This window comes from Sceloporus occidentalis, unplaced genomic scaffold (genome assembly GCF_023333645.1).
Source record: "Sceloporus occidentalis isolate IW3139 unplaced genomic scaffold, rSceOcc1.0.p SCAF_9, whole genome shotgun sequence".
Classification (NCBI taxonomy): domain Eukaryota; kingdom Metazoa; phylum Chordata; class Lepidosauria; order Squamata; family Phrynosomatidae; genus Sceloporus; species Sceloporus occidentalis.
In genome coordinates, this window is record NW_028316989.1 from 2,568,643 (window position 1) to 2,590,315 (window position 21,673).

At 42.6% G+C, this 21,673-nt stretch overlaps 2 protein-coding genes across 5 annotated transcripts in view; one reads left to right on the top strand and one right to left on the bottom strand.

Moving 5' to 3' along the window:
• On the top strand, window positions 1–13,691 carry LOC149306728 (non-selective voltage-gated ion channel VDAC3-like). Of its 3 annotated transcripts, none has more exons than XM_089537807.1 (10): window positions 1–98; window positions 4,112–4,233; window positions 5,087–5,158; window positions 6,223–6,272; window positions 9,132–9,284; window positions 10,247–10,299; window positions 10,589–10,816; window positions 11,672–11,822; window positions 12,402–12,459; window positions 13,152–13,691. In XM_089537807.1, the coding sequence occupies exons 2-10, from the start codon at window positions 4,206–4,208 to the stop codon at window positions 13,241–13,243; spliced, it is 885 nt and encodes a 294-aa protein (XP_089393933.1). In that variant the 5' UTR covers window positions 1–98; window positions 4,112–4,205; the 3' UTR covers window positions 13,244–13,691. The 3 variants fall into 3 exon arrangements, with proteins under 3 accessions (XP_089393933.1, XP_089393935.1, XP_089393934.1); XM_089537808.1 differs by lacking the exon at window positions 1–98 and adding an exon at window positions 379–394; XM_089537809.1 differs by lacking the exon at window positions 4,112–4,233.
• The window catches only part of LOC149306729 (inhibitor of nuclear factor kappa-B kinase subunit beta-like), a 15,974-nt gene continuing 7,550 nt past the window's right edge, over window positions 13,250–21,673 (bottom strand). For both annotated transcript variants that reach the window (XM_089537805.1, XM_089537806.1), the window contains exons 10-21: window positions 21,301–21,495; window positions 20,857–20,971; window positions 20,294–20,417; window positions 19,733–19,884; window positions 18,850–18,911; window positions 18,511–18,620; window positions 17,882–17,931; window positions 17,532–17,631; window positions 17,000–17,147; window positions 16,260–16,387; window positions 15,133–15,223; window positions 13,250–14,814 (exon numbers count right to left, since the gene is read on the bottom strand). In XM_089537805.1, the coding sequence (XP_089393931.1) occupies window positions 14,746–14,814; window positions 15,133–15,223; window positions 16,260–16,387; window positions 17,000–17,147; window positions 17,532–17,631; window positions 17,882–17,931; window positions 18,511–18,620; window positions 18,850–18,911; window positions 19,733–19,884; window positions 20,294–20,417; window positions 20,857–20,971; window positions 21,301–21,495 (1,344 nt within the window). In that variant the 3' untranslated portion in view covers window positions 13,250–14,745. The remainder of the gene's footprint in view (window positions 14,815–15,132; window positions 15,224–16,259; window positions 16,388–16,999; window positions 17,148–17,531; window positions 17,632–17,881; window positions 17,932–18,510; window positions 18,621–18,849; window positions 18,912–19,732; window positions 19,885–20,293; window positions 20,418–20,856; window positions 20,972–21,300; window positions 21,496–21,673) is intronic.

Here is a 21,673-nt window from a genome sequence, read left to right on the forward strand (position 1 = left end):
CGAGGCGTTGCGCCTGCGCAGTGCGCCGAAACGGAGGCGAGGAGACCTTCAGCTTGACAAGGAGGGACGGACGGAGGCAGAGAGGCGCTCTTCCTGAGGTAAAGCCAGGCGGCCCTTGAGGGAAATAAACGGCCCCCGCCTCCGAGGAGCCGAAGCACAGCCTCCCCTGGCTCCCCTCAGCCTCCTCGCCCTGAGGCCCCGGGAGGCTCCCAGGAGGCCGGCCGGCAGGGGCCCCGCTTTCTAAGGCTAAACAGCAGAGCTGGTCCGTTTGGGTGGCTCCTCCCCTTGTCCTGCCTGGCAGGGCTGTTGTGAAGGAGGAGGAGGAGGAGGAGGCTGGAGGCCAGGGAGGCCCATGCTGCCAGTCCCTGTCATTGAGTCTCAACGGTGCTGCAAGGTCTCTTTACATATCCTTATTGTTATTGTTGCGCCTAAGTGCATCTGAGGAAGTGGGCCGAGGTCTAGGGAGGCTCATGCTGCCAAGTTCTTTCTTTCAGGGACTTTAGAAGGTGCCACAAGGTCTCTCTGCGGACTCTGGATGTGGAGACTAACAGGGCTGTGTCTCTGAGTAAGAATAATAATAATAATAATAATAATAATAGTATGCATCTGAGGAAGTGGACTCAAGTCTAGGAAAAGCTCCTGCTGCTGGATCCTTTCAGTTAGTCTCAACGGTGCTACAAGATCTCTAAAACATAACTATATATATATATACATATATACACACACACACACACACACATATACCCATATACACATCTGCCCTTGTCCCTCCCTCTTGCCGAGGGTGAGGGGACAGGACCCCCGTGGATGTGGGAAAACCACAAACAACAAAAACAGCACATTTAACCAGAGAGGAGGCCTCTCTAGGGACCTCTGGGTCCTCCAGGGCAACTCTGTGGCCAACGTCCGACAGACACTGACCATAGAGTTGCAATGGAGGGGCTACAGAGGCCTAGCAGAGCCTTCTCTCTAGGGATCTCTACGTCTTCCAGTGCTTTCATGTTTAGTTAAAGTTGACCATAGAGTTGCTCCGGAGGAGGACCTAGATCTTCCTAGAGAGAAAGTATGGATCAAATCCGTGAATCATCAGATCCACAAATATCAAAGCTGCAAATATGGGGGATGAGTGTCTATACAAAGTATCTGTATACAGGCTTACAGTCTAAAAAGACATGACCAAAAGGTTCAGTGTATGGATGTATGTTTGTTTGTTTGTTTGGCTCTGTATGAAAACAGGACTTGCCTTGGACTATGACTCTGGAGGACAGGATTCAGGAATGGTTTGGAGAAGCCAGAGGTCTTCTCTGTGACCACTGTTTGTCCTCGTGTTTTCAAATTACTATTATTATTATTATTACAGTATTACATTTTATTTATAAAGCGCTGTAGATAGAATGGATAAAACTGATAAGAATAATAAAACCTCCCAGCGGCGTACAATCTAAAAAATAACAGATGCAAATAACAGTAGATAGTAATACAAGCTAGAACAAAATAAGCAAACGACAGGTTAAAAACATCAAACAACAGTATCTCCATCATGAAAAGCTGATATGATACCTATGGACACACATCATCATCACTTAGTCCAGATGACAGTTAAGTTTCAGAGATGGACAAGTGGCCCATGAACCAGACACTGGAGCCAAGGCCCCATTGAATGCCATGGTGGCGTCTGAAAGGCCTTTTTACCCGCCGATCACAAAGATGGAAATGCTCTTGGGACAATCGTTTATTGTCCGAAGAATTAGAGGCAGAGGATGAGAGAATGAATGGCCAGGCTTAACTTGGATCTGCCCTTCTCAGTGGGTCTCTGGAAAGAACTGAATGGCCACAAATGAGTGGCAACGCTGGGCTAGAAGTGGAGCGGCTGGACTCAAACTGCCTTGGTGCCAGGAATTGGAAAGGCTGGCTGCATGCAGACGGATCCCTTCCCTTCCGTCCCAAGCAAACAGGCCTCTTTGACCTGTCTTTTTCTGGAGGGAGGTATAGTCAGCCCTCCTTATCCATCGATTCTTTACCTATGGATTCAAACACCCGTGGCTTGAATATACTGTATATACTCAACTATAAGTCAGCCTCATGTATAAGTCCAGGGCAGGTTTGGGGGCCAAAACCCATGGATAGGTTGAAGGATGAATCAAAGGAAAACAACGCCAAAGGACATACAAAATCCCAGCAGGTATAACTGTTTGTATTTAGACTAAAGGCTGGATGGATGAGAGAGTAGAGGGAGGTCAGTGCTTCCAGGACAGAGGATATATTCTTGCCTTTCAACAGACGATGGCCCCTTTTTTAATTAGTATTAAAGTACAGTACTTCCCTTGACCCATGGATAAGCCGATATATATATATATATATTTTCTCCAAATAGCAAAGCTTGATTTTGCCATTTGATATAAGGGACGCCATTTTACTACACTGTTGTATTTAATGGGACTTGAGTGTCCATGGGTTTTGGTATCCATGGAGGGTCATAAAACAAAACCCCAGCGGATGCCAAGGGCCCACTGTAGCTGTAAGAGCTGTTCCTGCTGTTCTTCGTGCAAAACTTCATTTCACTCGTAAGGTTCTGAACAAAGACGACTTCTGACTGTTCCCGAATGTAGACAGATCTACATACTGTATATTATTACACTTGTCTTCAAAGAGAAATGCTGTTCTGATGATATTAGAACAGTGATGGCGAACCTATGGCACATGTGCCAGAGGTGGCTCTCAGACCTCTTTCTGGGCACATGTGCCATCGCCCCAGCACAAAGATTGCCAGAGTCTGTTACTAGAAAGCCAGAGGGACATGGCACTTTGCAATAAATAAGGGTCTCTTTAAAGGCTGTTCTGATGATACTAGAATAAGGATCTCTTTGCATATATCTGTCTTGACGTGACTTATTTGGGGAACTGCTCTTGAAGATAGATTCCCTGGAGTCGGTGCTCATGGTAAAGTCATACATGAGCACATCACCATCCGTAGGCACACATTGCTGCCATAGGATGCCTTCACCCACGTGGCATTTTTAAAATTCAGAATCAAATTGCAGATTGAATGAGTAGTTTAAATTTAATTTAATATAATAGTTAAATTAAAAGGTGGTGTATTCCACTGACTGCGTGTGTTAACAAAAACTACCCACCTTGTGCTGTCAAGACAGGGCAGGATAGAGATCTTAAATGCAGAGGCCGTGGGGTGAGTGCTCCCTAGAGATTTCCAAGTACATTATTAGCAAACAATGGCAGGCTGTAAGAATCCAGGTTTAGAACCTGGCAGTGCGCTGCTTTTGAAACTCCAAGGAAGCTCTTGTTTCAGACAGAAATAATTTGGATATGACTGTTGCTTTCTTCCACAAGCATATTATGAGCCTACATCTGAGAATCTATGCAATATTACTCAGGAGTAAGTGTGTCCAGTTAAACTAATTTGAACTTCTAAGGTGATGGGAAAGAATCAGGTTGAGTGGAGGAGTTTGGCTGACAGTCTGTTGAGGGTAGATCTGTTCAGTCAGCTGTTGGATAAGTCTGCTCTAGTTGCCATTAACACCAGGATTTAGACCAGTGGTTCTCAACCTGTGGGACGTGACCCCTTTGGGGGTGAGACCACCCTTTCACAGGGGTCGCCTAAGACCGTCGGAAAACACATATTTCCAATGGTCTTAGGAACCGAGACACCACAATTTTATGGTTGGGGGTCACCACAACATGAGAAACTGTATTAGAGGGTCGCGGCATTAGGAAGGTAGTGAACCACTGATTTAGATCTAAGGAAGGGTTGTATTGAGAAATGGTGATAGACCCAGAATTGCTCAGGACCTTTGAGGTTGAGTGAGGACTTCAGCCTCGGTCTCTCTGGTCTTAAGTCATCAACACAGTGGTGTATACATCATACTGGCACAGATGTATAATCCCCTTTCATTTAGACCATGGTTTTATCATATTTCTAAGAATCCAAGCTGGGATCCATGGAACACATCTTTGAGAAAATTAAACATGTCTATTGAAGAGATATTAGTCGTTTCAGTCTATATTTTGAGCGGACAACTATCTTTTGTTAAGTATGATATCGTGATACCTTCTCTATCTAATGATGCATGCATTTGCCCCCCATATTTGACAGGTGTACATAAGAGCTAGAGGAGAGCCCTTCTGTAGGTTCACGTTCAGAAGTAAATGGTTTAGGAGCTAAATTGTGAAATAAGAAGTCTGCAACCATGTTCAGCTGTACTCCTAGAGCCCCAGGTACATATGTATTCTTATGGAAGTTCAGATGTTAAAGGTAAATTGTTAGAAGCTAAGTCTTCATTATCTAGCAGCAGCCAACTGTTTTTCTGTATCCTGAATGAGAGATTTGCAAAGCTGCTTTTGCATTGACCTGTCTTCCAAGGTGCGACGTTGGAAGCTGCATGTGGCAAGAACAGATTTCTTGCAGGCAAAGCTCAGAAGAGTCCCTGCTAAGCTTTTGGGGAGAAGAGAGAAAGAAAGCTCAGTGGTGGCAAGATGGATTTCTTTCTCTAGAGCTTCAAAGAGCTTTAAGAATTTCTCAGTGCAGCTAGTTTAGTTTTGCCACTGAATTTGTTACTAAAGAAATTCTGTTTTAAAATTAAAAACACTTTCAATGTGTAGAGTTAGGACTCTTGCAATAATGCTACTTCTCAAGAAAACAAACACACACAGGGCAACTGCGTTTGGCTTTGCTAAAGGAACACTTGTTTCCTGGAAATGGCCCATGAGGAAAAAGCCAAAATAATTGGGATCAAAGCCTTTCTATGGTTAATGGGGGAATTTCCTGACACAAAGGATCCATTCTGCTCTTGCTGGAACCATACACAAGTGAAAGAGGCCTTTGGTATATTGGATTTTGTTTTGCAAGCAGTATATTGAAGTCCCTTTTCACTGTTGGGGGTCTTTTTGGAGGCTTTTTGCCCCTCAAAAACACTTCGAAATTGTAAAGGAATATCAATGAACAAACTCTCAGTTCTTCATCCTCTGTGACATACTGTGGTTGCAAGTAAGTTGCTCAAATGATGTACATCTCTGCAAGGCATGCTTGAACTATTTCCAAATCTGTCCTGCTTTGCTTTGCTTCTCGCAGACCCCATGGCTGTCCCACCTCCTTACTGTGACCTGGGGAAGTCTGCCAGGGACATATTCAACAAAGGATATGGTAAGTAGCGTAAGGGCCAGAAACCCAACTGCACAATCTTCCCCTTTAGTTTTGGGTTGACTGTCCAGAAAAAGCTGCATCAGAGGCAGAAAAAACAATGTTATTTCAAGAGCTCAGGGTTTTTAGGAAAGCTTCATAATTACAGCCAATCCAGTTTCCTTATTTTTATGAGCCTTCACTGTGATAAAGATTTATAAATCAGCATCCTCAATTCTTAGCTGTTTTAAACATGGCTTTTGGATAGGCTGAAATAAACTTGTGGCAGGTGTGTTTATCAACAGCTGCTCTCCGATAACCTTGGATTGGCTCCCACTCCCACTGACTGGGGCCAGCCATTCAAGATATAAAGTTTTCCTGCTGCTTATTACAGCTTTTACATCCTTATTCATTTTACTGATTTTTCTTCCATAGAGCATCAGTCACATTGGCCTGAAAGACACGGGCCAAAAAAAGTGGCTTCCGGCCATGTTGGAGGCATGCTGTTTGTACGACAGCAAAATGAGCTAAGACTAACTTTAAAAATTAAAGAAAGACTGTACCTTAAATTCTCAGATGAACACAACAGAGACTAGCTTGAAATGTTGTGTTGTTTCTCAGGTTTTATCAAGAGCTGTCCACAAACAGACATCCCCCATTAGTGAATATGATAAGTTCTAGGGATTGTTCCTGCAGCTGTGTTGTACTTTGCAGGATCCCAGGTGCTTCTGAAGCGCAGCCTGACACAGATAAAAACTCACGTCTTGTTTTTCTGTTCATCATTTGTGGCTGTGGGACCATTCCTTTCCCTGCACTGTACTTTAATAGTTCTTCAGATGCCTCTGAATGTAAACAGTGTGCCAGATGTGAGCACCCATTCATTCCCTGTATCAGATGAGAGACAGGGTTGTGGCAACCACAAATCCTGCCAAAAGCCAGCCAAAATCTGAGGCTCTCTGTTATAAAAGGTTCCTTGAGCTATCCTTAAAGCTTCTCCAGCTTTCCTCTCTCTTTTCTAATTAGGCATACTATACATACAAGCCAAATAGTCCAGTGTAAATAACAAACCTTTGTTCTGGCCATTTTAGGGTTTGGAATGGTCAAGTTAGAGTTGAAGACCAAGTCTTCCAGTGGAGTGGTAAGTAATGAGCGCTTTAAATAGTTATAAGGGAATGCTTGGGTGAGATTGTAGTAACTCCATAGTGCTGAAGTAGCTGCTGTGAACACTTGACCTTTCATAATTTCTGCTTCCCTAAAAATTTGGAATGGAGAGCCCCAAAGGAGGCATCTGTTCATCCCTCTATGCAGCACTGACTGATATTTTTGAAGCTGTGCTCCTCTAGGGCTTGATATAGCACTGAGCAGATATTATATTTGGCAACAAACGCTTTTAGCCAGTGACAAGAGAACTGTCCACTTGTCTGCCACAGTCAAGGTAATTAGAGTGGAAGAGGCAAGATATATTTGCAGAAGTGTAGATGACCAGCATGGTGCAGTGATTTGAGTGTTGGACTATAGATCCAAAGACCAAGGTTCAAATCCCCACTTAACCATGGATACCTCCTGGGTGACCTTCCGTAAGTCACACTCTCTCAGTCTCAGAGGAAAAGGAAGACAATTTCCTCTCTGAACAAAACTTGCCAATGAAACCCTCACCTTAGCTCAGGAATTACTTGAAGACACACAGCATCAGTAACAAAATGTTAAATACTTATGGCATAAATCTAACTATCAGTGGAAGCAGGAGAATGGTTCTTTGGACTGGTCAGTCCTTAGTGATGAATGGATGGAGCTAACTTCTAACGTGTCTTCTCCCTTTCCATGCAACTCCGTTTTTTGGGATGTTTATTCAGCTGGTAAGAATGCAGTATACCTTTCACTTTGTGTTTTTAGAGTCTGTTCGCTTCACATGGTCTCTTCCCATTCTTCATCCATTTTGTAGTTTAGAATTGGTTACTAGGTGCTAAATGTTGTGTTGCATATAATCCCACCACCCAACTGCATTTGCACTTCAAATGTCTGGAGGAAGAAGTACAAACAAGCACATGCCATTTTCAGTAGTACCAGCTTTCAAAGGTGAAATTTGTGATAGCATCAAGTGAATCTTGGTTCTTAATTTATAAAGTGGGGGTGGGAATTATGTTGTTGGACTACAAGTCCCAGCAGCCCTAACCAGGCTTGCCATTGGAATGCTGGAAGTTGCAGTCCAACAACATCTGGGCAGCCATGTAATTTCCACCCTTGTGGACAGATATTTCCACAAATGTTGTATTTGGCATTGTAGGGGAAGTGCAGCAAGGCTTTTTGCATGAATCCATACTACACGGTGAGGAATCTCTGGTTTGGAATCCGGCTTCTTCAGAATATGTCTATATGGGGATGTTAGCTTCTTTTTTAAAGATGTTTGGCTTCCATGGCTCTTGAGGACCATCAAAATATATGCCCTTGTAGAGGTTGTTTAATGAGGGCACTGACCCTTTATTGCTCATTTTAACCCCTCATATCTCCCCTAGAATGTTATTTCTGGGAATGTGCTGCCATTTCATTTATCCACACTTCAGAATATAGTTGCCCCCCCCCCCTTTGCTATCCCTGCCAAGGTGGAATTCCCCCCGAGGGTTTTCCCCTCTTTCTGCCAAGGCTGAAGTTCTTTAAGCTGTTTTAGCTTTTCCTTTTGATCTGTCAGATGTCATGAAGGTTTGGAGATAGAGTGTCCTCCCAGCTGTATGTGGTAAGCTCAAATATCAGATCAGATTTGGGGACTGATTTGGACTAGCAAAGCTAAAAGGAGTTTGGCACTTGGGTATATGGGCTTCAAGTGCAATCCAGCGGCACATGGCAGTTGTAAGATGGATAGTAGCACATACCTCAACTCTCACTTTACTCTCAAAGGAGGAGCTCTAATTCCAGCTGTCCAGAAAAAAACCTTCCTTTCTTATAATCTGATTGTATCAAAATTAAGATTTCCCCCCCTCTCTCTTCTCTATGCCTGGCAAAGGAGGAGAGAAAGATAATCTATTTTATGTCTCTTGGCACCAATTTAACCTTTCAAAGATGAGCTTGGGATTATTTCTAAATAACTGGTCGTTATTTAATCTTTGTGTGTTTTAAATATTACAGAATTATCAGGCATGCTATATCTTTTGGCTGGGAGAAAGCTTCTTTCACCTTGAATTGGTTTTCGGAACAAGAACTTAATTCCTTCTTTCTGTTCCCTGTTCCTTCTGTTTGTTGTTCAATTGTAAGGGGTTGCCAAGCAATTGTGTGTGTTAAATTGTACAGTGCCTAAGGCAATATTACATCTAGAGGCTAATCACGGCACAATAATAACTTGGAAAGGTGACCATACTCACAGCCTCATAATATAGATTACAAAGTCAGTCAGTCAACAGTCAGTTTATAAATAGATGCTTGTCTAATAGCCCTTGGCAAACATGACTTGCCTGTAGTGGCCATAAAAGCTGAGAGAGTCCGTTTCTCTTACACTTAACATACTAGGAGAGTAGATATTGTTGTAGGCTAGTAAGACCGACTTGCAGGAGTATCAGTAGCTGAGGTGTATTATGCTTTACTCCTTCGCCAGCCTCTGTGCCCATGAGCCCTTAGTTGAACTAATTTCCCTGTTCATGTGTGAAGGAGGTAGTGAGCAACGTTTATGCAAAAGGATGTTTACAAGGAGCCAGTCTTCCACTGAAGGGGAAGTGAAGCTCTTGCACACTCATGGAGCAGAAGCTGCTGCGATCAATGAGGGTCTGTTCCCATGAAGATTGGGAAGCAGCTGGTTGATGATCTCAGCCCCTCTTGTGAGCAATCTCTGGTGCAAAATGGAGACACCAATCCCTAGTTTGGATAGTTAGCACTGCAAGATTACTTGACTAACTATTGCATGGTGATTGTAAGCCATGTTGTATATGGGTGGAGCTATGCATGGTTTGCTTGAATTATATTAAAATTGTGAAAGGGTTTTTTAAAAATTCAAATTATCCTGCCTTTACAGGAATTTACCACCAGTGGTTCCTCAAACACAGACACAGGCAAAGCTTCAGGCAGCCTAGAGACCAAATATAAATTCAAGGACTATGGCCTTACGTTTGCTCAGAAATGGAACACTGACAACACTTTGGGGACAGAGATTACTATGGAGGATAAGGTAAGAAGGGTTGATTCATGGCTCCCGCACACCGCGGAAATAGGAAGAATGCAAAAGGAGGCTGGTTTGCATTGGATCAAAATATGGGTCCTGTGTCTTGGGCAAGAATCAGTCAGTTATCTGAATTTAGTAGTTGGCAGTAAATGGTATGGGCCATGTTGTTATACAAGCCAGTTTGGGCACTCACTTTCTTTCCTAGCAATTAAGCTCAGTACTGGTATTAATTTATTTGAAATATTTATAAATTGAAGTTCTCTTTAAATATACAACATAAAATATACCAAAAAAAGCAAAAAGAGCTAGGGGCAAAAAACAACAGCAGCCCTGTAACATCAGACAGCAAAAGCACAGTTTATCTGAAGAAAATATTTGGAAGGTTTCTTAAGTCTCACAAATGAAATTTGACATTTTGTAGATTTGCTGGGGGGAAATTGACCATAGATGGGTTACTACTACTGGCAATGTCTTTTACTCACTTATCCTCCATCTAATACAATTGAAAGTAGGGAGTATGAGTATTCTGGATAATTCTGAACCTTTATCAGATGTTGAAACTACTTTCTGACCCACTGAAAATAAGGCAACTGACTAAGACTGCATTTTTAAAATGTCATTTCAAGTTTAAACCAAGTATTTCCTAGGGGCAGAATCAGTTGGATTACCGTATTTGAGCCCATGGTTATGACAGCCCTTGCATTTTCATGCCATCTATGAAATTTCATTTCATAGCTGATCCTGGAGATAGGTGCTAACAGGGACTAGAATCTTTAAAGATTGTAACGCTTGAAAACATATATATTAACTGGGATTCATTAGTATGTGTTATTCCTGCCATGGTTCTCATAGAAAGAAAGATGGAGAACAAGAAGCATTGCGTAGAATTAGTTTCATTAGCACATATTTCTTGTATTTTGGGTTTTTTGAAAGATAACCTAAACAGTATTTTCTTTCTTCCACTTCAGTTGGCTGAAGGTCTGAAGTTGGGCTTTGAAACCATGTTTGTACCAAACACAGGGTAAGTATTCATCCCTTCTAAGAGGCCTTTGTGTTTGTTTTGCCTTATATAAATTTCCTATCAGAAATACTATCACATGTTACCAACTCTTCTAGAGCCACTAGATATAGGAGTAAGGCTGACTTTAAACGAATGGCTTAAAATGATGATAGTTCATGATTTTATTAATATCATCTGGTTGCCTACTCAGAACATTTAGTAGAAAATTAGCAGTGTCAGAGGCCTATCTATTGCCGATTAGAATAAAGTAAAACCTCTTCCTTTTCCCCCACATCCCACCCTTTGCCAGGAAGAAGAGTGGAAAGTTGAAGACATCCTACAAACGAGAGTATATAAATCTAGGTTGTAATGTTGACATTGACCTCTCAGGACCAACCATCCATGGCTGGGCTGTATTGGGCTATGAAGGCTGGCTTGCTGGCTATCAGATGGCTTTTGACACAGCCAAGTCCAAGCTGTCACAGAATAATTTTGCACTGGGATACAAGGCAGCCGACTTCCAACTGCACACGAATGTGTAAGTATTGGTTTGGGCCCACACTGCATAGGTTAACTGGCCTCTTATTCTTGATGGGAGCTGACGTCAGGCTGAAGGATGGATAATGTCTAACCCTATAAATTGCCCTCCAGCAGTGGTTTCCTTTCTCCTTCCTCACTGCTTAAGGCTATTTTTAACGATGCAGCTATGTTTTCTACTGGAAAACTATACTTTGCAAATTGGAGAAGGGCTTAAACATGAAGAAATGAGAGTGTTTCAAGTAGTTGCAAAGTGCAGTAATGGCTGAGTAGATGAGGCTCTTTCCATCCTGAAGAAACTTGGGTCTTAGCCTTTTGGGATGCTGGGGCAATTTTGCAGGATTCAGCAGCTTTATTAAAAGGGAGAGATGTCTGCAGTTGTGCTACTTCTGTTACTGTCTTAAGAGTATTATTGGGAAAGGTTTAATGTTAGTGAAGGACAGAACATCATTTAGCCACTGGGCTAAAGCGACAGGTCTGGGTTTGGCAGCATTTGAGTGGGAGGTTTATCTATGAAGCTCTTGTGCACCACACTTAGTGTTAGGAAATGGGCAGTGTAAATGTAATAAATTCAAGTCCCTTAGGGAAGTTCTTTTTACCCTTCTCTTAATCCTGTATGCAGATTAATATCTGCAAGGACACACTGTCACTTATATGTAGATTTTATGGCTGTAGTGCTTGTACCGCAGTGAAAGAGTTTGAGGGGGAGAGAATTTGTAGAGCATAGCAAAATATTCCAAATGGCTTTCAGTGAGGAATAGAACAAGAGGCAAACCCATAGAAGAAGACCTGGAAGGGCAGAGCAGGGCAAGCAAGGCAGGTGGAACTGAATCTTCTTGTCATCTGTTACAAACAGGAACGATGGAACTGAGTTTGGTGGCTCGATCTATCAAAAAGTGAGTGACAAAGTTGAAACAGGTGTAAGTCTTGCTTGGACTGCTGGCAGTAATAACACTCGGTTTGGTATTGCCACCAAGTACCAGCTGGATGATAACGCTTCTGTCTCGGTAAGAATTTTTTGCCTTCTTCTGGTACATTAGAAGTTGTGCTTGAAATGGTTTTGTTGGGGTGTCACAGTAAATTATGGTTTAGCAAGATGAGGATAATAATAATAAGCCTACCCTCTTCCCATATTTGTTGCTGTGTGACTTCAGTCGTTTCTGACTTATGGCAAGAGGTTTTGGACAGGATGCAAAGGACAAGAGAACAGTTCTCTGTAACCTGTCCAGAGAGACATATGTGTATGTCAGCCACTAACAGAATTCTGCCCCATCTTTATTTCCATCAAGTGAAGCTAGGCCACATTGCATGTTGTGGAAATTATTTGCCCATGTAGGGTAATATAAGTGCGATATCCTACACTCATTATACTTTGTACTTAGGGGCAATAACATTTCACCCAATACGTTGGGAGGGGTCTTACTGTGTTTTAAAGTTTTATTAAAAACACTTCCACATAAGCATCTGCCCAGCCACTACAGCTTTGCTTCATCATTATGATGGCCAAGAAGTATAGACTGATCCTTTTCCCAGGGGAAAAAATGAAATCTCTTCTTCCATCGCATGCTCCTCTTATTTCTTTCCAGGCCAAAGTTAACAACGCCAGCCTCATTGGACTCGGCTACACTCATACCCTACGGCCTGGTATGTAGACTCTTGGATGTTTTCAGCATTACATTTCCTTACTTTCATTGTATCTTGGCGTAGTGCAGAATGGCTGTATGCAACAGAAAAGGCGAACTGTAAGCAGATTTGGGAGAAATGGAATTGTGAAACTGATTTAAGTACAGAATTTCGAGGGCTTGTTTTAACAGCAGGTTTGTAATTCTCAGGGCTGCAACTGTGTGTGCATTGTCTGCTAAGTTCTCAAATGGATCAATGGGATTTCCAGTGAGTAGGTTGCCTGGCCATTGTGGAGAATGGTGCACACTGCCACAGTTGGTCAGTGATCAGGCCTAAAGAAAGTCCTGCCCCAAAAGCAAAGAAAGGAAAGCAAATCTATGCCTAGAGCAGTGGTGCTTCCCAAACTTTGGTCCTCCGGATGTTTTGAACTTCAGCTCCCAGAATTCCTGGCTGGGACTTCTGGGAGTTGAAATCCAAAACATCTGGAGGACCAAAGTTTCGGAATCATTGCTCTAGGCTACGAAACCACTTGCATAGAACAGGAACTGGGGCAGTGTGTTACCAAAGTACAAAAGGTGCAATGAACAACAAATTCTTTTTTTGGCCACCTAACACTAATGTTTGCACTAATGTTCCAGAGCTGTCTCCCAGCCCTGTCTGGAGTTGCTCCCTGATCCTTTTGATGGTGATCTGCTCTGTTCTCTTTTTGCCAGGTGTGAAGTTGAGTCTCTCAGCTCTGATTGATGGCAAGAATTTCAGTACTGGCAGCCATAAAATTGGGCTGGGATTTGAGCTCGAAGCTTAACATAAGTATTGATGAAGTATTAGATCTTTATTTGGAAGATGAAGGAGAACGAAAACCCCTCCCACATGTTCTGGCCTTAAAACTCTTCTGTGAAACTTCAAAAAGCGTGAACTTGATATTCTTCCAAAGAATTGTTGTAACCCCAACCACTGAAGTCTGGAGAGTGCAAACCCACCAGGAAAGGCAATACTTGAAGGCATGCATGGAAGTTGTAATGGTTGTCTACATTTCAGTTCAGTTCCTCAGTTTCTTTAAAATGTGTTCCTCAGAAGACAGCATAGCATCTGGTTAAAGGAAAAGAACCCCCCACCCCAAATCCATCTGTTACTACATCACATCCTGCATGTCCTACACCTCACGACCTTTTGTAAAACTGGTCTCTGTGCTGTAGTGAAAAGCTTTGGTTTTGCATCAAAGTGGAAATAAATCAAATCACATTTGGAACCAATTCCCTTGTATTGCCTCTGTAGCATTAATGTATGGGTTTGGGACCAAGTCCTCAAAGAACCATCGCAACAGCGTTACATGTGTCCTTTAAAGTATGTGGAGCATCGTGGTTTGTTGCACAGATGCTACTAAAAGTTTTAAAACCATCAATCCATGAGCAAATGAAACTATGAACGTTTCACTTTCTCCAGTGGAAGGGAGTAAGCCAGGTGACTTACTCATTCTTTTCAACTGTATTTTGGGAGGACGGTTGTGTAAATAGCTGTTTCTATTTCACAGCCATTGAACACTTGATTCTGATGATTCAGTTCTCCATGGGCCCTTTGTCAGTCTTCCAAGAAGCAGCTAACGTTCACTGGGGTAAGGTAAATGGGGAAATTCCTCCTTTACCTGTTACAAAGATTCCTTGCTTGTGGCAGTTAAGAATACCCTTAATATCTCATGGCAAAATGCATACCCTGTCCTCAACTACTTGCATCTCTTATTGGGTCTTCTTATGCTCTGCAGGAAGCACAACTGGTGCATTGCAAGCAACACTGCGTAGAGCTACTGATAAAAAAGGTTCCAACTTTCTTCCCATTATAGCTAGTTGGTCCAGGGTCAAAAGAAAGAAACATGTTCTGATCAACACGTTGCAAAAATCAAACTCTGTGAATAGAAAACTATTCTTTTAAAGCCAGTATGACTAGAACGACAACATATTGTAGTCTATAATCTTGGGCTATTTGCAGAGTCCAGTTAACAAAGAAAATGCGAGGGAATAATGGTGGTCTCATCTTCTGAAGAATTAGATTATGCTGACCTACATCTTGTTTCCTAGTACTAGTTAGTCCCTCCGAAGTCTGCAGTTAAGAACTAAAATGCATACAAAGGTGTTAACCATCAGCCTTGGGATAAACAGTCTACCCCCAAAAGATACAGTGGAAACTAGATAGGGAAAAATAAAGTTTATGTACATACAGTGAACATTGTTTTGTGTGATCAGCAAGTTTATGTTTCTCATCAAGAAAATCACCTATCCATCAGCATAGAAAAAAGTTACTTGTAAACCTATTTCACATCTGGGTTTGTTCTAGGCTCTCTTTTTCTTCTGCATGAAGTTTTAGCCAACTCCAGTCCAGATCCTAAAGGCAAAACAGTAACCATCGCTGGTTAGAAATTAGTAATGTAATGACAATATCACTACCTGTTTACAGCAGATGTGGGCAGTTACAAAGGATGCCACCTTTTTGCCCTTTCAGCAAGCCAAACTGGCCAAAGATTACCATTCTCTATCTTGTTTTCCAGGAAGGCTGTTTTTTGTTGGCTGGGGATGGCCCTTTAAGAGGAATCATCCTCAGATTTTAAAAAATTATTTGGGATGTGGGAGCTCTTGGGGGGTCCCTGTGCAACTCATGAGCCACACTTTCTTCACCATGCTTCACCCCATAAAAATATCTTACCGTAAAACTGTATTCTTGATCTTTCATTGTGTCCAACATCACATTCTCCAGCTGACTGCAGAGACTTTGAGACTCCATCAGCAGCTCCTCACTAAGAGAAAAAAATACAGAAGGCTTATTTTAAAATAGATAAGAGAATTAAGTGCCACTTGCTAGGATTGAAGAGTTGTTTTTGACATAGTAAAGGTTCTGCCAGTACTGGACTCGGAGAGAATGGAATCGACCCTGGGGTCTCTTGAGTTGTGCTGCTATAGCGTCCCAGCAGGGTTTGGGCTTTTGATTCCCACAATCCTGAGGCAAGTGTTACCACTTTTCATTCTCCTTCATCAATACTGATCACCAGCTGCTTTTCTAAGGCCTCTGAGTTTCAGGAGCAGTTTGTCCTGTTGCTGAGGAAACACTTTTCAAGAGGAAAAGCTGGGCCCACAGAATTACTGGGAATATTTTGGATCCTAGCCACTGTTTCTGATGCAAGAATAAGTAAAGGGGACTGCATATTTTCCAGACACCACCACAGAAATCATTGCTTGCTTTTTGGGGAAAACAGTATCAACCCAGGTATATTGTAAAGAGTGAAGAGGAGGCAGGCTTCCTTGGGCATATGTATTCTGAGCCAAAGCAGTGTCTTTCTGAAGCATGTAACCGCAGCCACAAGTTACTATCTGCATTAGTTTACTTGCTTTCTCCTCATTCCACCCTTGATGGAAATTTCAAATACTAGTGTCAAAAGATAGCCTTTGACAAAAATCACCCATAACCCACAACCAAAGAAAGATATATAAAAAAATCAATATAGGAGGTGCAAATGTATTGTTGAAATACACTCTGTAATCCTGTTCGGAATTCTTGACCTTCCCATTTGTCTTTGCTCACTGCATGTTTAGAGACCCAGAAGTGCAAGTGCAGGAACACTGTCATTCCTGAGGACTGGTGTGGGTTTTCCTTCTCTGAGAGGTAGACATGGCACACTGAAGTAGGCACCCATTTGAGCAAAGCTATGAGAGGAGGTTTCTGACCTACTAGTGCAATCAATAACATCTGCATGATCCAGTGGGAATGCAATGAGCAGAATATCAGTGGAGAGATAACCTATGGCTAATGCACCAATCTGTCACTTTCTGCATTACCTTTTAATCCCACCATCCGTCACATTCTTCTGTGGCACTGTGACTTGCGCTAGAAGCTGACCAGGGCTACTGAGGCGGGAAGCATTTATGCTGTCTGGACTCCCACTGACAGGGCCCCTCACTTTGCTCTGGAAGGAAAAGAACGGATAGAGTGAGTGTTTTGCATGCAAAATGGAGACAAACTAGTCTCAGTACAAAGACACTGCCTCTTCTCTTCTAGAAGAGGAGAAGCAATGGGGGAGAATGTGTTTGCAAGCGGGCTCTGAAAAGTTATTGGGGATTGCAATTCCCAGAATTTTCCAGCATGCATGGCCTTTTCCAAGAGAAGATCAGTAACAGTAGTCAAGTTTCTCTTGAAGACGGTTTCCTACCACATTTATCCCATAGAGCAGTGTAATGTACCAGCAGGAGTAGGCATGCTCCACTGCACACCTGTTAATGTAATGGCTGCAAACCTGACTACTGTCCCTTATTCAAGGAGTGGTTGAGGAAAAAACTATTTGGACTACAGTTTCCAGAATTCCAAGCTTAATAGCCCCAATAAAATAATTTTGACAAACTATGGTTAAAAGTGATTCCTATCACATCACACTGGAACTCTGAAGCAAATCTAGGAGGTAAGATGATAGGGAAAGTGTCTGCAAATGGGCAGTTAATGCTGCTTCATCTCTGCTAGCTGGAGAAAAAGAAATCTGATGTTCCAAATGTGCACACAAAGAAATGTCTTGTACTTCACCCACACAGGCAATTTTCAGCAGGTTCCACAATTCTTTCTGCCGTTTCTCCTGAAGCCCAACAACCGTTTTCTCATCTTCTTTCATGAGGCTCATCACCTCATCCACTTTAGGAAACAATTCCAGTGCCTTTTGCTTGCAGACAACTGTATTGCTGTGTAAAGAATGATAGTCTTTACTGGTGGCGCAGTGGTTAAATGCCTGTACTGCAGCCATTCACTCAAAGCCACAAGGTTGCGAGTTCAAGACCAGCAAAAGGGCCCAAGCTCGACTCAGGCTTGCATCCTTCCGAGGAGGGAGCTAAAATGAGTACCCAGACTGTTGGGGGCAAATTAGCTTACTTGCTAATTAGCTTACTTGCTGTTCACCGCTATGATCTTTGGAATAGCGGTATATAAATAAAACAAATTATTATTAATTATTATTATATCAGCAGCTATCCTTTACTATGGCACAATCTCACTGTTCCCTCATGAAGCTCCCCATAACTCCAGGTGAGTAGGACTTCATCATTGGAACCAGCTCCTCAGGGTCCTACCTGAGCTGGACATAAAGGAGGCGGACTTTCTTTTCGAAGGTCTGGATTGCTTGTAGGAGCAGCCGCACAACCTCTTGGCAGTCTCCATTAGTCCTCTGGTCTAGAGAAAGAGGCGGAGGGAAGGTGTGTGTGCGCACATGCAACATCAAGTAATACTGAAGTCACTTGAGTAGAGTTACTTTGAAGTTACACTTCAGAGTTGCTCTGGAGTTAACACAGAGCAAGAGGGATGTCCAGCTAAGGCTACACTCATCTAAATAACACTCATTGTCTTCCCATGCTGAGCAGAAGGTCCCTGCTTTGGGACAGGGATCACTGCAGCAAAAGTCCAGTGCTATGAAACCTTTTACCTCTTGGTTTTTCCCTCAGTTTCCGGTACAAGTCCCTTGCTTGTTCCTCTCTGTAGAAAAGAAACAGGAAAACACAATAGCAATCTGAAGGAAAGAGAAGCAGACTAGTTTTCCAGCATTTTAGAAACTGAAGCAGTAATGCAAATGAGAATATGAGGTTAACTAATTTCACAAGATAAATCAATACAGACTATAAAGCAGCCCTGCAATTAGACATTTCAGCATTCTTCTTATGGTTTGCTAATCCCTTCCCAAATCCCTTCTGGCTACCCTTCTTAATACTTCTGCATCTCAAGAATCTGAGTGATAGGAGATAGGTAGGGCATCCCTGACCAAGAAGACTGTTCTGTACAATCCAAATTTCCTCAACTTCAAATAGTACAAAGCAGACAAGGCCTTATACTCTCTCTTAATGTCTAGGAAGGCAGATCAGATGACCAGATGGGCCTATGAAATCCTGGCAGTCTATGAAGGAAGCATAAGATGCAATTGAAATTAAGTGGATTTTCAGTTTGATACCCTTGATTTTAATAAGTCTTAGGCAATGCCCATTCCTGCTGTGCCATACTGGCAGGTAGTAAAGATAATTATCTCTTCATAAGAAAGCTAAAAAAGGAGCAGCTACTTACAAGTCATCCAAGGAGCTCCCTTGTTTCCGGCCCTGAGGAATTCTTTGTAGGTCCACAATGTCTGTCTGCAGGGCCATTGTTTTCTTGACCAGCTGATCAACCTCTTCTTCCTTTGAAGGAAAGGGACACAAAAGCACAAGGACAATCTCGGAGATGGTTCATCATATGGTAAGCATACACTGCAGGCAACTAGCTCCTTTCAGCCGCAGACCAAACTTCTCCCTCCCTGTCCCCCTTGCCTTCTCACCAGGCAGGGCTGGGTAACGCTGGCTGTTTTATAAAGGAATGAAGGAAAACACTGACTTGGAGTAATTAAGACTTTAAAAAGTCAAAGCTTACCCTTCCACGGAGTTCTACAGCCTGCTCCATTTCCTTCCAGGCAAGCAACAGTTTCTCAGAGGCTGTCAAGAGAGCAGAGCAAAGGGTTTCAAACTAAGAATAATTAAAAATAAAACTAAAAATGAGGAGGCCCTTCTGAAATCCTAAAAAAAGTCCACTTGAGGCTTTTAAGGGGATGCAATAAAATGTCACATGCTGTGGCAGATAACTGTCTGATGAGAAAATACCAGGATTTGCAGTAAGCAGACACAAACCAGCAACTAATTCAAAAAACAATTCATGGGTTATATCATGAACTGAGGCAAAGTCTGGTGGGCCTTTTATGGGTTGTTTACATTGGGACAGCAGAAGTTAAGAAATTTTCTTTGTTTTGCTGTGCATGAACCACCAGAGAGAAAGAAAAGGCTATGAAAGATAGGAAGTGATGCGACTGGATTTCAAATCTAAGCCCACGGTGAGGGTAGGCTGGGACACAGGGCCAGGCATCCAGTGATCCAGGATAAAAATAGATTTATTTAACTACAGCAAGTCAATAAACACAATTCAAAAAATGTTGCAGGTTTGAATCTTCCCTTACGCCTTTCACAGTGGCAGAGAAAAAATGAGCAGGTCATGGAAGAGAACTTTGTCTTCCTTTTTCCTGACAGGTGCTAAAAGCAAAATATTCAAATGAGGAATCCTTTCCTGTCAGCCCCATATGATCAATGCAGGGAGAGGTGTGATACAAACAATTATTATTATTATTATTATTATTATTATTATTATTATTATTATTATTGTCAAGCCCACTGCCTGCAGTGTACAAAAGCAAACACCAGGGAAGAAAACATGAGGTTCTCCCAGTAGCAACCACTCGCATCCCACTCAGAAGAGGAACACTCACTGATTCCAATTTCGATTTGCTCGTTGTACTTCTCCAAGTCAATCTGGATGCTGGCTTTGAAGAAGTCCAGCTTTGCCTTCAGCTGCTGGGACAGGGAGGCCATGGTGTTCTTCATCTTGGAAAGGGTGCTGTTATGCCGCAGAAGGTTCCTCCTATTGAGCCAAGGAGGGAGAAAGTCACCCCTACTGCAGAAAGCCAATGCACTATGGCCCAGGGCTATAAAAGCAGGCGGAGAGGTAACACTCTGCCTGCACAGATCCATAATCCAACACCTGCATGTCTAGCTTCAATGAGTACAAGCATGAGCACAAACAATATAGGTGGCTGTTCTGAAATTTCAGAATACAACTCAGCAGGTGACGTTTGGGGCTCTCCTAATGTCGACGATATATATAATGCAAGTCTGGTTATATTTTTAATGATGCAGAATGATACCCTAACTGGGTGTGGATATGGAGTTTGGGGACTGGTGGTGATGCAAAGCTGATGTACATGATACACATAGGCAGACAGACATAACATCTGACTCCCCTCCACAAGTAAAACCATCATACCACATACATGGCTGCTCGCTGACCATTTTGAAGCTGGTTAAAGTCCTCATTGAGAGCTCGGATTGAGTGCCAGACCTGACCCCACACTTTGCGCAGCTGGGAAAAGGCAAGGGGTTTTTTGGGATCCTGAACTGCAGAAGAAAGAGGAGAAATGCTATCACTGAGAACAACAAAGGAGATGGACAGAACTAGAGAAGTCCAGTCCCAGCCAAAGCTTCTAAAGCCTAATATGTCAAATGCCGCCAGAATTAGAATTATCTTATAGTAGGCTCTGCTGGATCCTTCCTAGTTACATATTACACAAAATCTTCTGGGGTCAACTCAAATCTTCAGTCCTAAATATCTCTGCAGCCAGCAGTCCCAAACTACTCTCTATTCCACCTCCCACTTGCATGAAGAACAGAAGTTGTCTTATCTACAGTCTGTCTTGAAAATAACTGGAAATACCTTAAAACCCAGAAAGAAAATTACAGTTTCAGCAGCAAACACTCCTCGTACTGCAGTTTCTCCTGCCTAAAGTCCACTGTCCTTTCCCAGCCCATCAACATTAAACACAGAGAAGGTTCTTACGGATGCAGTTGATGCTTTCAGGATGAGGCCGTGGGGAAATCTGAGACTCGTAGGTGACTTTCCGGTTGTCAAATAGGAAAAAGAGGCCTGTGTCTGCAGCTGTGGCATCGTTCAACTGCAAGAAAAGGTAGTGTGTGGCCACATCATGAGAAGACATGAATCGCTGGAAAAGACACTAATGCTAGGAAAGGTAGAAGGCAGCAGAAAGGGAGGAAGGCTGCATGCCAGATGGCTAGATTCAATCATGGAGGTCACAGGCCTGAATTTACAAGACCTAAGCAAAGCAGTGGAGGACAGGGGGGCTTGGGGCTGTCTCATCCACAGAGTTGCCATGAGTCCAGGTCAACTCCAGGGCAGCTAATGACCACCATATTAAGAGAAAGTATTTAAATAACAACAAGAGCTGACTTAGTACCACTGGGTGAAAAATGTTACTGGACTCACTTTTATGTCAGCTTGATACTGAATGTCTGGTTTCTCAGGAAACAGTGCTAATCCGCCTTCCTGCAGCAGCTCCTGGTCCTGCTCTGGGATGCCAGTATCTGCCTCGATCTTGGCTTTTATGCTCTGCAAGGTCTCTTCCTCTGCCAGAGGGTACACATGCACAATGCCTGTTACCATGTTCAGGATATGAACAAGCTGGCAAGAAAAAAAAATAAAGCAGAAAGAAATGAAGTTAATAGGCACCAGCTTCTTTTGCAGAACAAGCGACCTATTGTTGGTATAAAGGTTTTAAATTAAACCATCTAGGTTACTAATCTGGCCAAAGTATACATCTCACATGTTACCATATGCAGAACTTTTGTGTTTCTTTCTT

What these genes read in the sequence shown, in the direction of transcription:
- LOC149306728 (XM_089537807.1), top strand. Translation starts at nt 4,206, where the DNA reads ATGTTCAGCTGTACTCCTAGAGCCCCAG. An exon ending in ATGTTTGTACCAAACACAGG is followed by an intron (nt 10,300 to 10,588) that starts GTAAGTATTCAT and finishes ACCCTTTGCCAG; the next exon opens with GAAGAAGAGTGGAAAGTTGA. An exon ending in CACTCATACCCTACGGCCTG is followed by an intron (nt 12,460 to 13,151) that starts GTATGTAGACTC and finishes TCTTTTTGCCAG; the next exon opens with GTGTGAAGTTGAGTCTCTCA.